Source organism: Onthophagus taurus, chromosome 11, assembly GCF_036711975.1.
Source record: "Onthophagus taurus isolate NC chromosome 11, IU_Otau_3.0, whole genome shotgun sequence".
Taxonomy (NCBI): domain Eukaryota; kingdom Metazoa; phylum Arthropoda; class Insecta; order Coleoptera; family Scarabaeidae; genus Onthophagus; species Onthophagus taurus.
In genome coordinates, this window is record NC_091976.1 from 4157928 (window position 1) to 4172178 (window position 14251).

Genomic DNA, 14251 nt, shown 5'->3' on the forward strand with positions numbered 1-14251 from the left:
AACAAGGAACATTACCTGCGCCTGATAATTGTAGATAAAAAAGACAAACTCTTAAAATGCACCCAACTTGGTTCGGCAGCAGATCCGGACGGTTTTTGCTTACTACATCTTCCATAATGTTGTCTCAAGTTTTTCTAGTGATTTTCGCACTGTTCAACTATAAATCTAACGAACATAGTACAGATAACAAATAGTACAGTTACAAATCAAGTTTGTGAGTGAACACATGTTCTTAAACACTCTCTACTTATTTCACTGTTTTTGAGTTTATTAGCTGCTGATTCGGTGGTAATTGGTGACATATGTATAGTGTAAGTCGACGAGAATTTGTTGGTGAAAATATTAAGTTCATTCGACTTCTGTGAATACTTGATTTTCGTGGATTTTTGTCGATGGTCTTGCCGATATTCGAGCCGTAAACAAGTTTAACGAGATGTCGACGTGTGCATCGTGTAACAAAAAAATTGTATCGGATTTTGCGGAATGTTTTGAGTGTAAACAAAAATATCACTTTGAATGTTCAATTAATGAAGTAGTATACCGCAAAAAATTAAATTCGAAACAACCGTGGAAATGTGGAAGCTGTGCATGTCGTCGTACTATTAAAGCTAGTGAAGCGGACGACACCGAGGGGGCTACTACATTGTCCTCAGTAAAATCTGAATTATTGGCAGAAATTAAAAGGTTGGTGAAACCATTGAGTGAATCTATATCGGAACTCAAAAGAGATGTAACTGACCTCAGAAATTTCGTTCAACATGTATCTGATAACTATGATAATATTTTAACTGAGTTGAAGAGCTTTAAAAGTCAATTATCTACCGTTACGCATAACTGCGAGGGGTTAAGTCGACAACTTGTTGAGAAAAATGGGGAAATATTAAATTTGTCTACCCAGCTTAATCAGATGGAGCAATATGTTCGAAATAAAAATTTGATTATTAGTGGAATTCCATTAATGCAAAATGAAAATTGTAAAGACATTGTGATGAAGGTTGCTGCCCAACTAAATGTTGTTTTGGATCCGGACGAAGTTGATGTTGCACATCGTTTGAAAACTAACAAAAATACTACGCCCCTTATTATAGCCCAATTTACTAGAAGATCATCTAGGGATGCGTTACTTGCTAAAAAGAAACTAGTCGTGACTAATGCTTTCTACCCAGGCCTGAAAATTAGTGAGTCTATTTTTCTAAATGAACATCTTACACCACTAAACAACAAGCTGCTAATGCTGGCCAAGAAAACAGCGCGTGTCAATGGCTTCAAGTTTGTATGGTTCAGGAATAAAGTTATGGTCAGGAAGGATGAAAATTCTCCAGCGCTTTCAATTGATACTGAACAGGACCTCTTGAAAAAGGTCGGTCAGTCCTCAATTTGATTGTTGATGTTTCTGTTAGATTTTCTTTGTAATAGGTTTTTTAGTTTTTAATGGATATTGAACAAGACACTGTTTATGAGAATGTGAATTGTGACACATTTGATAGTTTTGTAGGCCGAATAAGCGACTTTTCCACATGTGGAAAATGTCTTCGCATTTTGTCTTTAAATATTAGAAGTTTGAACGCACACCTCAATGAATTGGAGTTTTTGATAGGTTCCATTAAATTTCAATTAGATGTAATTGTTCTGACCGAGACTTGGCAGCTGGCGCATGTGAGTGAGATAAGCTTTAATAATTATAAGACATATTATAACAATAGTAATTTCAATAAAAATGATGGCGTGGTTATTCTCGTGAACGAATTTATTGATCACGAGTCCCACTGCGTTGATGTTAATGGATTCAAGTTTCTGCGTATTGAATTTAATTTGGGTTTGAGTCGGTTTGGTGTCACGGGAATTTATAAATCACCTTCATTTAACCCTAATACCTTTATCGACAACTTAAATTTATACATTAAATCCTTCTGCACTAGAGAGCATGAAGTTTTAACTGGAGATATCAATATTGACATCCATCCGGATATGCAGTTAAATCAAATACCTGCTCTTTATTTGGATGTAACGGCCGCTGCTGGCTTTGAGCCCTATATCCGTGATTATACTAGAATTTTTAATAATAGTAAAAGTTGTTTGGATCACATCTTCGTTAAAACTTCTCTCCCGCGGGAAAATTTTCTAACAATAATATCGCATTCAAAAATTACAGACCACTGTCCTGTGTTTTTACAGCTGAATTTCCCTGATAGTTGTGATAGTAATCAGAATATTGAAACTAATAGGTACAGCAACATAATTAATTATAACAAGTTTATTAGCACTATGGGTTCACAAGATTTCACAAATCTTCCTTTGAATATTGATGATGCAATTAAATTTATATGTGACAAAATAACTAATCACAGGGACGGTGCTTCTTTCAGAAAGAGAATTCCTGCCAAAAATAGGAAGCGTAAGCCTTGGATTACGGATGGAGTGGTAAGATCTATAAATGTTAGGGATACCTTGTATAAACAGTACAGATTAGATGATAGAAACTACCACATTAAAACAGCATATAAGCAATATAATACTATGTTAAAAAAAATCATTAACAGTTTGAAGTATGATTATTATACTCGAAAAATTTGTAAAGTGAAAAATGATACCAGACGGCTATGGAATTGTGGCAAGGAATTAACTGGTAAAAATAAATTACGAGACGGTATATCATGCATTAAGATTGATAACGATACTAAGATATATGACGAATTGAGTATTGCGAGTGAGTTTAATGTGTACTTTAGAGACGTTGCCGAAAAATTATTGAAAAATTTGTATGTATCTGATGATCAGGATCTCAAGCGTATTCAACGTTGTGAGAATTCATTTTTTATAACGCCTACTAATCAGTATGAAATTATGGATATTGTTCAAAAATCAAAGATTAGCTACTCGAGCGGGTGCGATAATATTTCGATGATTCTTATTAAGAAGGTTATTCATTTGATTGCATCTCCATTATCCAATTTATTTAATAGATGTTTTGTGTTAGGTTATTTTCCAGAAGCTTTTAAAAAGGCTGTGGTCGTACCTGTGTTTAAGGGTGGTGATCCTCAATGTGTAAGTAATTATAGACCTATTTCTTTAGTAAATAATTTCGCAAAAATTTTTGAAAAATTATTAAAAGTACGTTTGATAAATTTCTTTAATGAAAATAGTATTCTTTCTAAGAATCAATATGGCTTCACTGAGGGTAAATCAACAAGTGATGCCATTGCGGAACTTACAACAAAAGTTAAAAATAGTTTTGAGAAATCAAGGCCTTGCCTAGCTGTTTTTTTGGATCTAGCTAAAGCTTTTGACACGGTTCACCACAGTTTTTTGTTGCGTAAGCTCGATATTTATGGGGTGAGAGGTATACCTTTGAAATTAATGTGGGACTATCTGCACGAGAGATCTCAATATGTGAGGATTGGTCAAAGTCTCAGCTGTTCGGTATCGATGAATGTCGGAATGCCACAGGGAACAGTTTTGGGTCCGCTTTTGTTTTTAATTTATATAAATGACTTGCTTTCATTAACACTCAATGGAGACTTAATCTCTTATGCGGATGATACCGTTCTGTTTGTGGAAGGCCGTTCTTGGGCGGATGTTGAAGATAAAGCTATAGCAGATTTGAGATTAATAAATAACTGGTTAAATAGCAGTAAACTTATTTTAAATGATAGCAAGTCATATTTTATGAGATTTACCATCAGAAAGGATACCACTAATAGCTTTTCTAGCCTTCCAATTCATGAAAATGATTGTTGTGTGGTAGATTGCAATTGTAAAAGGATTACATCTGTGCAGGTTGTTACTTATTTGGGTGTATTAATTGACAATCATTTGAGATGGAATGCTCATATTGCAAGGATGGTTGACAAGATTCGGCGTAGTACTTACATGTTCAAAAGATTACGTCATGTATGCGATTTCAAAACTATTAAGATATTTTATTTTGGAATTATACAATCAATCCTGCAATATGGCATTTTGGCATGGGGCTCTGCAGCTGATTCTTACCTTCAGAAATTAATTACGTCTCAAAAAGGTGTTATAATATTAATGATGCGTAGGCCCCGTACTTTCCCATCTGCGTTGTTGTTTGCTGAGTGTGACTTATTTACTATTAAACAGTTATACACCTTAGCAATTATGAATAACATTTTAAAATCACCGGACCGATTGGCGACTGTCTCACATGGTTACTCTACTCGGATTGCATCCCAGAATCGTGCTGTTATACCGCCCGTAAATAAGACTGTAGGTCAAAGACATTACTCTTACCATTCCATTAAAATATATAATAAGTTTAGGGAATACCTAACAGCACAGAACCTTACGTTGGTGAAATCTAGGTGGAAATACTTTTCAAAAAGATGGGTGAAATCACTTAATGATGGCGTGATAGATGGAATTTTTTCAATTATGGTTTAGTTCTTTCAATGTTGAATTGAGTGTTGTATAATTTGTTATCTTTGTTCACAGTAAGAATAATGTTTATGTTTGAATTTTGATTATTTTTCTTTTATTTCGAAAGCCGCGTGCAAACTGATTTTTTCAGTTTTTGCGTAGCTGTTTGGTACTGATCATAATAGAAATTAGTTATATGGCGTGTTACGGGAGTTTTTGTTTTTGTTTACCTTTTATACATAGTGTTTACTATTAATTTCTCTATAATTTCTTTCTGTAAACTGGATACAAAGACAAATAAATAAATAACGGTTAAAATTTTCTTACAATAATCAATTTACCTGTAGCTTGCAATGTGGTTGCTATTTTCAACCAAGTATTTTCCAAAATTATTTTATTCTTGTGGTTTGGTGATAGTGGGTCGTACAGACATTCATTACATTGCACAAGTTCGATTAATTTTGCGACAAATTGCTCCGTCAAATTCGACATTGTATAACTAATAAATACACGCGTACTGAAACACCAGCCCGTGACGTCAACGCGTAAACACAAAACAGCTGTACGTAGCCATGTTTAACATTGACCCTTCGTATTAGTGCGCATGCTCAAATTTTGTCCTAAACGTAAGAAGTTAAAAGTTGGTCAACTTTAGGTGTTACGGCTACATCGGCCGTAGCCTTAAGCGGTTCCTTAAACGGTGCTATTGAAACACATTGGTTTAACTTTTCTTACCGCTACGGCTACGGCTAAGGTTACGGCTACAGCCGTTAAGTTTGACATCCTAAACCCACCATAACTTAACGGCGCTTACGGCTACATCCACTAAATCCGAGCATGCGCAGACGATGAAATATTTCTATATGGCAGCGAACAGCTGATATTTGTTATAAAGTTGAGTGTGTTGAGTTGGGTTGGGTGGTTATTGTTAGTACTTCTACTGTTCATTGCTATGTTTAAAACAATGACAACGGAGCAGTTTGATGCAAAGCTCATTGAGTTAGTAGAAGCTAATAGCTGTCTATACGACCCACGGTCGCCAAATCATAAAGACAGATTAACCCTTAACTGGTCCGGTGTAGTCCAGCAGACTACGCGATTGAAATACTTGTTTCTCAGCGGTTACTAAAAGCGTGTACAAACCTGTCCTTTCGCCTAATCCCCCATCTCTCTGAGCATCATTAGTATACAAATTTGTACCGTGATTGTAACATCGGCTTAAAAGTTATAACGGGTAAGATATCTATAATAGTCTCTCAGACTACGTCGGTCCATTTGTGTAACTTTTTTGTTAGTGGTAGATTTACCGAAATATGGCCGGGTCTTCAAAACGAGTGGTTTGTTACGATCCTGATTTTGATAAAGCTCTTTTAAAATGGTACGAAAATACTACAGACAGCGGCGACAGCGACATAGATAACGTATCGGAAGACAACCTAATTGAATTAGAGCACGATAGCGATTCAGAACTGTCTGCTAGCGAGGACTTCGTAGATGAAAGTGTAAATATTGTAGATAATGTGAACAAGAAGTATTTATATGGCAAAAATCGGTATAGATGGTGTACGTCGGAAGTTTTGCCTTCATCTCGGACCCGAAAGCATAATATTATAACAAAAATTCCGATTCTAAAATCAAAAGCACGTAACCTCGGTGATGCTGCGAATCCATTGCCAATCTGGAATTTGCTTTTCGATAACAAAATGTTTCAACATATTCTACAGCACACCAACCAAAAATTCACTTCGAGTCATGAAAATATAGACCGTATATTCGCAACGGACGGAAGTGTAAGAGAAATATTTAGAGCAGTCATTTTAGAAGAGATTTGCTGTTCTTTTGACGGCTATACGATTCGACAATTCTCAGGACAGGGAAGAGCGGAAGAAGAACGATCCGGGTGCAGCAATTTAATTTATTTTCAACACATTTGTAGAAAATTATCAAAATGTTTATGGACTTGGACAGTCTGTTACTATAGATGAAATGTTTGTAAGCTTCCGAGGAAGGTGCCGCTTCAAAGTGTACATACCTAATAAACCGGCAAAGTAGCCTTACCGACGCACGAAACAGTTATCTATATAACGCATACATCTATACGGGAAAAGATTCTGATAGTTTTGGCCTCAATGGTGAAGAGAAGATGTTACTAAAGCCTACTCAAGCTGTGTTACGTTTAGCGAAACCAATTTTTAACAGCAATCGTAATATTACAGCTGACAATTGGTATTCTTCCATACAAGTGGTTGATCTGTTATGGAAAAATAATTTGACGTACGTCGGTACACTAAAAAAAAAATAAGGCCGAAATACCACAATCTTTTCACCCCAATAAGAAAAGAGCAGCTAACTCAACACTGTATGGATTCAGGAAAGAATGCACGTTGATTTCATATGTTGGTAAAATTGGAAAAGCCACGATACTAATATCGTCCATACATAACAGACGATTTGATGATCCATTAGTACAAAAGCCCGAAATAGTTTCCTACTACAATGAAAATAAAGGCGGAGTAGATTCTCTGGACGAAAAATGTTCGAAAAGCACCTCAAGTCGTCGCACTCGAAGATGGCCTTTAGCAATTTTTTTTCGCCTACTAGACATTTCTGTGATCAATTCATATATCTTACACCAATGTTATGGAGATAATCCGACCATTAAAGAAAAAAGTATTTTTGGAATGCAGCTAGCCAAGCAATTGGTAGAGGATCACATGAGACGGCGTTTGACGATGTCAGTTATCCCACGCGAACTACGCAGTACTATTGGTAGAATACTTGGAGTCCCAGGTGCAAAAGAACCCAAGACATATGATCTGATTCTAGAAAAACGTAAAATTTGCTACTTGTGTCCTTCAAAGAAACATAGAATGACAAAATACTTGTGTCTTACTTGCAAAAAGCCGGTTTGTCTACAATGTACAAAACCAGTCTGCAATGACTGCGCTGAAAAATAAAAAACTTTGGCCCTTGCTGGAATATGATATTTTTGTCAAATTTATTTATCCTTTGTTTTTTAGTTTGTCTAATACCTAACATAACTAATAATATAAACGAAAGTTTGTTAAGGTTTTATAATAATTAAGTACTTACTATAAAACTAGATTTAATTAACTTTTCGGAAAAAATTATAATTTAGGTAAACTCTTTTTATATATTGCTTTAGTTCAGTTTATTTCTATGCAAACAAGTTTCCTAATATCTATAGTATCCAGTAATGAACAAAATATTGAGTTTATTTGCACATTTGCAGTCTTATTGACCTATTAAGATAAGTAGTCCTGGAGACTACGCCTGACTGTTAATGCGACAAATGTGTCACCGGACCAGTTAAGGGTTAATGATAGAAAATATTTGGTTGCAAATAGGAAGTCGAATGAAATGTACAGGTAAATAATGTAAATACATATTAACAATTTAACGATTACTATTAAGATTATAATTACTATTTTTTTATTTGTAGCTAAACAGTGTGAACTGCGGTAGAATAATTTAAGGCAACATTATGGAAAATATTCAAGGCAGTTACCATCCGGATTTGCAGCCACACCAAAATGGGTACATTACAAAAGTCTGTCATTCTTATCTACAGTAATAAAACGAAGGTAACTAAATATTTATTATACTGGGTTAGTCGGAAGGAACGAGCCAAATACATGGATGCATTAAACACTAAAAAATAAAATGTAAAAAACCTCGTGTGTTTTTTCAATTTGTATTTGTTTTGAATCAATAAAAAGAAGAAAATTAATTAACACACCGATTTTTTGGTACTTTTAAATATGTAATTAAAAGTTACTGTTGTCTTAAGTTAATTTTTTTATTATTTTTTCAATGATAACAAATAAAATTCGAATAAGAACATTTTATGAGTTTTTTTTACATTATTTTTAATACTTAATTACATAAATTTATATTCTTAATAATAAGGTGATTATATTGTAGATCCAGAAAGCCAATCCAATATAAACCGACAGCGATATCCACTACCAATTCTGAAATAGATGTTTCTTTTGGCAATGATTTGGTTGATATTGCAGCAACAACATCATCTTTCACTTCTTGTATACAAAGTTTACCCTCCACATCAACAGTTTCTTTGTCATCATTAGCTCCCTTGTCAACAATATCTTGTGAAGTTGAACCACTATTTCCACCACCTGATGAAGTATCATTTCCACCACCAGATGAACCATCATGACAACCTTCACAAAATTGTGCAAATCCGCCACCTCAATTAACATCAGAACCCGCATCCGAACTGCTTTGGACTCCTCCACCAAAAAGGAAAAGGAAAAAAAACGCAATAGAAAACCTTGCCGACACCGTTTCAAAATCAATGGAACAAATAACCGACATTATTCGTGAAGAAGATTCAACTAATATAACTTGGAAAGCTAGTAACAAACTTGCTTAACGAAAAACCCCCCAATATTAAAAAACTTAAGTCAATTTCATGCAATACGCTATATATTAAACTTTTAGTATCCTCGAGGTCTAGCCAACATTATAAACGACAAGAAAATGTCTGGATGTACGTTGGCCAAATTCTAAACTCCTAGAAAAAGTCTGAAATTGCGCTGGCCAAATACTTTACTGCATTAGTTGATGGTGCTAGCTAATTTTTTATTTCACTTTCATTTATGCCGGTAGAGTTTTGATATAAACCATGTATGATAGTAACCACGGCCGTCGTCGAAGACGTCGGCCGCCTCCAAGCATCATGAACCCAGAACCATTGTAATCCTGATGCCTGAAGTAACACTTTTTTTAATTTTAATTTTTTGAGAATTGAGCAGATATTGAATTTTGAAAATGATCTATGCTAACATTATACTTTTTATTATTTTTCAATATAACACAAATTTTTGAAAACTCTTTAGCCACTTTAAAAGGATCTGCATGTCTAGCTGATAAGGAAGGTGTTTTACCTTCTAATCTAAGAAATACAAAATTTGACTCTAATCAGTCTTTATGTATAAATGGCTTTCTTGAGGTGTGATGAGACGTCATGGTCGGTCTAAGATTTGCAAATGTTTCTCGTAAACTAATCAGTAAAAGATAAGTATCCAAGCTACTATGTGATTTGCTAAAAAATCGATCATCAAAATTGATCAAAAACTAGCTCTGCAGGTGAGCAACTTAAATCTTCTGCTAAACAAGATCTGAGAGCAAGTAGAACGATTGGAAGATCATGTTTCCAACGATCTGAGCTTCCTCTAGCAATAGAATAATAAAATAGTAGAATAAAACTTGGTCGTGTGGAATTCCAAAAGGCGAAAAACTTTATTTTATTAAACTCAGAGTGGAAATATTGCGCCTGCTGGAAGAAGAAAACGTAATTCCATAATGTTACCTTAAATTTTTGTTTTGTTGTGGGTTTTATAGGACAACTAAACAACAAATACGATGAATTTGATATTTAGCACATCGACACAATTTAAAGCGTGGTGTCGTGTTTCTATCACTTTTTTCAAAATTGAAATTGTGATAGAAACACGACACCATATTAAGGTGTCCCATATTAATTAAAATAATATTTGAAGCCAGAACTGCAAATGTATACTATTTATTCAGACAGAGGTACTATATTATAAATTAGCAAAATTATTGTAAATAAAACAAAACATTATTAGACTTTACTAGTTAATATTTTATTTAGTTTATACAAAATAAAAATGTTTTTTTTTAATTTTTTTTTTATTTTTATACAATACCTACTTGTAAAAATAATCAAACAACATAATTTTTGATTTAAAATTTATTATAAATAAAGGTGAGTTTAGACATGCATGGATTTAGTGGCGCCAGTAGTTGCGCCAGTTCTATTTACACGCTAAAGGTTTACACTACATGTGCGAAAACAAAAATAAGTGACACGCCAGTTTCATTTTTAAAGTGTACTACAACTATATACACAAATTAAGACCTCAACCGAAACGAAAATAGATATATTCTAGGTTTAATTTAGATAATTAAACGTTATCGTTGAATGTGTTAACGTTATTGGAATTTAATTTGAATGCAATGAAACATAACCTAAATTTGACATTAAAAATTTTGTGTTTTTGTGGATACTTATCTATGTCGTCATGGTTATATGTTTTTAGACTCATCACTGGCGCCAGTGATTTTAGAAGGGTGCAGACTTTTCCGATCCATGCATGCATGATTTCAACTTGCATGCCAGTTGATGTTTACACATGCAATTTAATTTTACTAGCGCGCCAGTGTTTATTGGCGCCACTGCTGCGCCACTGTTTAGACATGCATGGATTATGCATGTCTAAACTTACTATAATTCCTGATTTCAAGAAAAATATTTTTTACGAATTAAATTGAATGTCTTTTATTTTAGTCGCATAACATATTCCAATTGCCATGGTACCGCTCCTTTATTATTAAAATAGTTGCATAACAAATCGCGATTTCTTATGAACATTCTTGCGGGATTGTTGTTGCCCATTCGACCCACCCTTCTAAGGGAAAATTCCTCCGTTCGCCATTGCCCTGCAATAATTCGCCCATTTTCTCCAATTTGATCCCCATACGCCTGACTGCAATAACTTCCACCATTCCGATGTCTTCTTAAATAATTATGTAGAACAACGGTACTTTGTACAAATTATTCAAGCATTTCTGTGGATGCTAGAATTGGTTTTCTTAAAATCCTCCACCGTTGGCATAATATTCCGAAGGCGTTTTCAACTGTTCCAAATGCGCTGTTGCGAAACACAGTGCTGTCGTGATTTCGTCCTGAGGCTCCAATGTCAACAGCTATAAAATTATAATCAGCATCTACTGAAGCCATCAGGATTATGCTGAAACTATTTTTGTAATTATAAAATTCGCTCCCGGATTTCTTGGGTGCCTGGATATGGATGTGCTTCCTATCGATTGATCCTATGCAATTAGGAACTTGCCATTTCAACAAAAAATCATCTGCAACTTTTTTTAATGCATCCACTGTAGGTGGTGGCATCACCAATGGTTGCAAAACCTTCCAAAGTACTGCTGTTGTTTCCTTAAGGATACAATGGACTGTTGTTTTACCAATTCGGTAATTCCATGCCATTTCTTGCATGGAACAACCTTCGGCTAAATAACTGCAGAAAATAATTTAAATATGTTAAAACTTATGTAAAAAATAATTTGAAAAATTATTAATAATTGGAAAGGTTATTTTGTGCTTACTGCAATGTAATAATTAATCGATGGGCTGGTGATAAAGCCTTTCGCTTTGGAGTTTTTTCTAGATGAGGGGCCCCACTATTTTTAATAAATCCTTGAATTCTTCAAAAGACATTCTCGAATATTTAAAGAATTCATTGTTGTATTCTTCTTTTTCAATCATTTGTTTGATTAGTGTTGCAAAATTCTAAAAAGTCTAAAAAACCTTCGTCGCTTTCTTATGCCTCTTTTGCCAACAGCTACGGTTGCAGATGCAGCCAAAATTGCTGTGGTAGCAAGGAATATTTTTTTTTCTTATCCATAACAAAAATATATACAAAAAATCTGGATAACTGAAAATATCAAGCTGTTAACAGTCTGTACATTCTATGAAATTACTTGAACTTCAACTGCCTGTAACGGCATCTAGCCACCAAAGCTAAAAGTACACCGTTCTACCAACCATAAATAATAAAATTTGGTTATTTTTCTGGTTTTTGTTGGCAACACATCACGTAAAGTAAAATTTTTAAAATCCTTAAAGTCGTTCCCTAAACCGGTCAAATTACGCGCTAAGTGTAAATTCCCTTAAGGTTACGACTACGGCTACGGCTACGCTTACGGTTAAGTTTGACATCCTAAACCCACCATAAGTGTCTTATTTTTGTGATATTTAGAGATTAAAAGTTTATTTTTTCTGTTGTTTAGAGATTAAAAACTTACTTTTTGTGATAACATTGCCAAAGAAAAATGTTTAAGTTTGTTAAATAAAGTATTCTCTACTAAAACATGAGTTTTTATCTATGATAGGCTTTGTTTTTAATTTTTTAAATTTTGTTATTGACTTTATTTTATTCACTTTACCCATTACTAGTCTAAAATGAAGGAAACGCATAATCCTAGGGGAGATTCACTTTAGCCCACAATGGTGGGTAAAGTGAATGGTGGCGTGTAAACTATCCAGATAGTTAGCTAGCAAATATGTATGCGAGTAAAGTTGGAGACCGGTCAACTTTACTAGCTACTAGCTCACTTTTTTACTATCTAGATAGTAAAAAAGTATCGTGTAATTATATCGGCGAGCAAAGTAGGTACAGAGTAGAAGAGATTTTATAATACTGACGGTTGTAATGTCAAGGTTGGTTCAGTTATATATAGTGAAAATGACACCCAAAATATCAAAAGAAGTATTACGTGGATGTGCCTTGGTTCTTGGAGCCGTTTTACAAGAAGAATTAAAAAACACGATTTGCGAGAAACGAAAAAGGAAATGGGTGAGGGAATGGATTTCTCGCAGGCATAAGTTAGGTGCTTCTTGCACCCTTTTAAAAGAATTAGCTGAAGAAGATCCGACAGCTTATAGAAATAGCCTAAGAATAAGTACTACATATTTTAATAAATTTGCTGCAAATGGTAGAAGATTCAATCCAAAAAACTAATACGGTAATGAGATTGGCTATTCCCACAAGAGTAAAACTTGAAATAACGCTACGCTATTTAGCCACTGGAGACAGCTTTAAATCTTTGGAGTACCTATTTCGAGTCCCGGAATGCACAATTGCGAAATTTTTACCGGAAGTTCTAACTGCAATATCAAATGTTCTCAAATCCTACCTAAAGGTTAGTTAATCTAATAAAGTTATTACTTAAAGAAATAGGAGATAAATAAAACTAGTCATGAACAGTAAATGCATCCTGTTTGTTCACTTTTGAAACAATATCATTAAATTCTTCAAGGGCACCCTGTACGCATGATCGTTTTTCTTTGGCTTGGGTTCTTTTGGCAGGAGGAGGTTTCGTGATCGGTGCATGAAGAACTCTTTTCTGTGATGGATAGGATTGTTCACCCGATGTTGTCCTGTCAGTGTTCAAATCTGATTCTCCTTCTTCTGTATCCGTTTTGTTTTCGTCCACTGTGGGTTGTATATCCTAAAAATAATAGATAATGCTTTGAAATAAGAAACACGTATCAGCGTTTTTATTATATTTTCAGGTGCCCTCAGCAAGTGATGAATGGAAAGAAATAGAAAAAAATTCATGGCATATTGGAATTTCCTAGATGTTGCGGTGCAATTGATGGTAAACACGTTCAAATTAAATGCCCACCAAACAGCGGTTCATCATTTTATAATTATAAGGGCACATACAGCATAATTTTATTCGCCATGGTGGATGCAACTTACAGCTTCAGATACATAGATATAGGAGGAAATGGACGTGCAAGCGATAGTGCAATATTCAGAGACTCAACTTCAAACATAGCCATTCAGAATAAGTTGTTAGGCTTCCCTGACAAATCAGTTATTATTGGTGACGATGCATTTCCCTTAAGAGCAAATTTAATGAAGCCGTATAGTAAAAACAACTTATCAAATGAAGAAAAAGTTTTCAGCTATAGGCTTTCCAGAGCGCGGTGAGTAGTAGAAAATGCATTTGGTATACTTGTCTGGCGATTTCGAGTATTTCAGAGACCAATACAATTAAAATCAGATACTATTGATAAAGTAATCTGGGCTGCTTGTAGTTTACATAATTGGCTACGAATGACTTCTAATACTTACCTTACCCCACAATTAGTTGACAGTGAGGATTTAAATACTTTTGAGGTGTCATCGGGAACGTGGCGAAATCATACTAATGGACTACGGCCGGTGAGCCACTTGGACAGCAATAATTACAAACGAGAAGCGGAGAATGTACG

At 34.5% G+C, this 14251-nt stretch overlaps 2 protein-coding genes across 2 annotated transcripts; one reads left to right on the forward strand and one right to left on the reverse strand.

Moving 5' to 3' along the window:
- The first annotated feature begins 433 nt into the window (after nt 1-433).
- On the forward strand, nt 434-1381 carry LOC111418022 (uncharacterized). The gene has a single exon (XM_023050456.2). The coding sequence runs from the start codon at nt 434-436 to the stop codon at nt 1379-1381; it is 948 nt and encodes a 315-aa protein (XP_022906224.2).
- A 9624-nt stretch (nt 1382-11005) lies between these two features.
- LOC139431838 (uncharacterized) lies at nt 11006-12187 on the reverse strand. Its single transcript, XM_071200046.1, has 2 exons — nt 12120-12187; nt 11006-11486 (listed from the first exon to the last, which is right to left on the reverse strand). The coding sequence occupies exons 1-2, from the start codon at nt 12185-12187 to the stop codon at nt 11006-11008; spliced, it is 549 nt and encodes a 182-aa protein (XP_071056147.1).
- Between the last annotated feature and the right edge of the window lie 2064 nt (nt 12188-14251).

Bases quoted from the DNA above. Each gene is read 5' to 3' on its own strand.
- LOC111418022 (XM_023050456.2), top strand. From the start codon at position 434: ATGTCGACGTGTGCATCGTGTAACAAAAAAATTGTATCGGATTTTGCG.
- LOC139431838 (XM_071200046.1), bottom strand. From the start codon at position 12,187: ATGTCAAACTTAACCGTAAGCGTAGCCGTAGCCGTAGTCGTAACCTTA. The intron at 11,487-12,119 runs GTAATTTGACCG...TATTTTCTGCAG, and splicing joins AGGGAATTTACACTTAGCGC to TTATTTAGCCGAAGGTTGTT.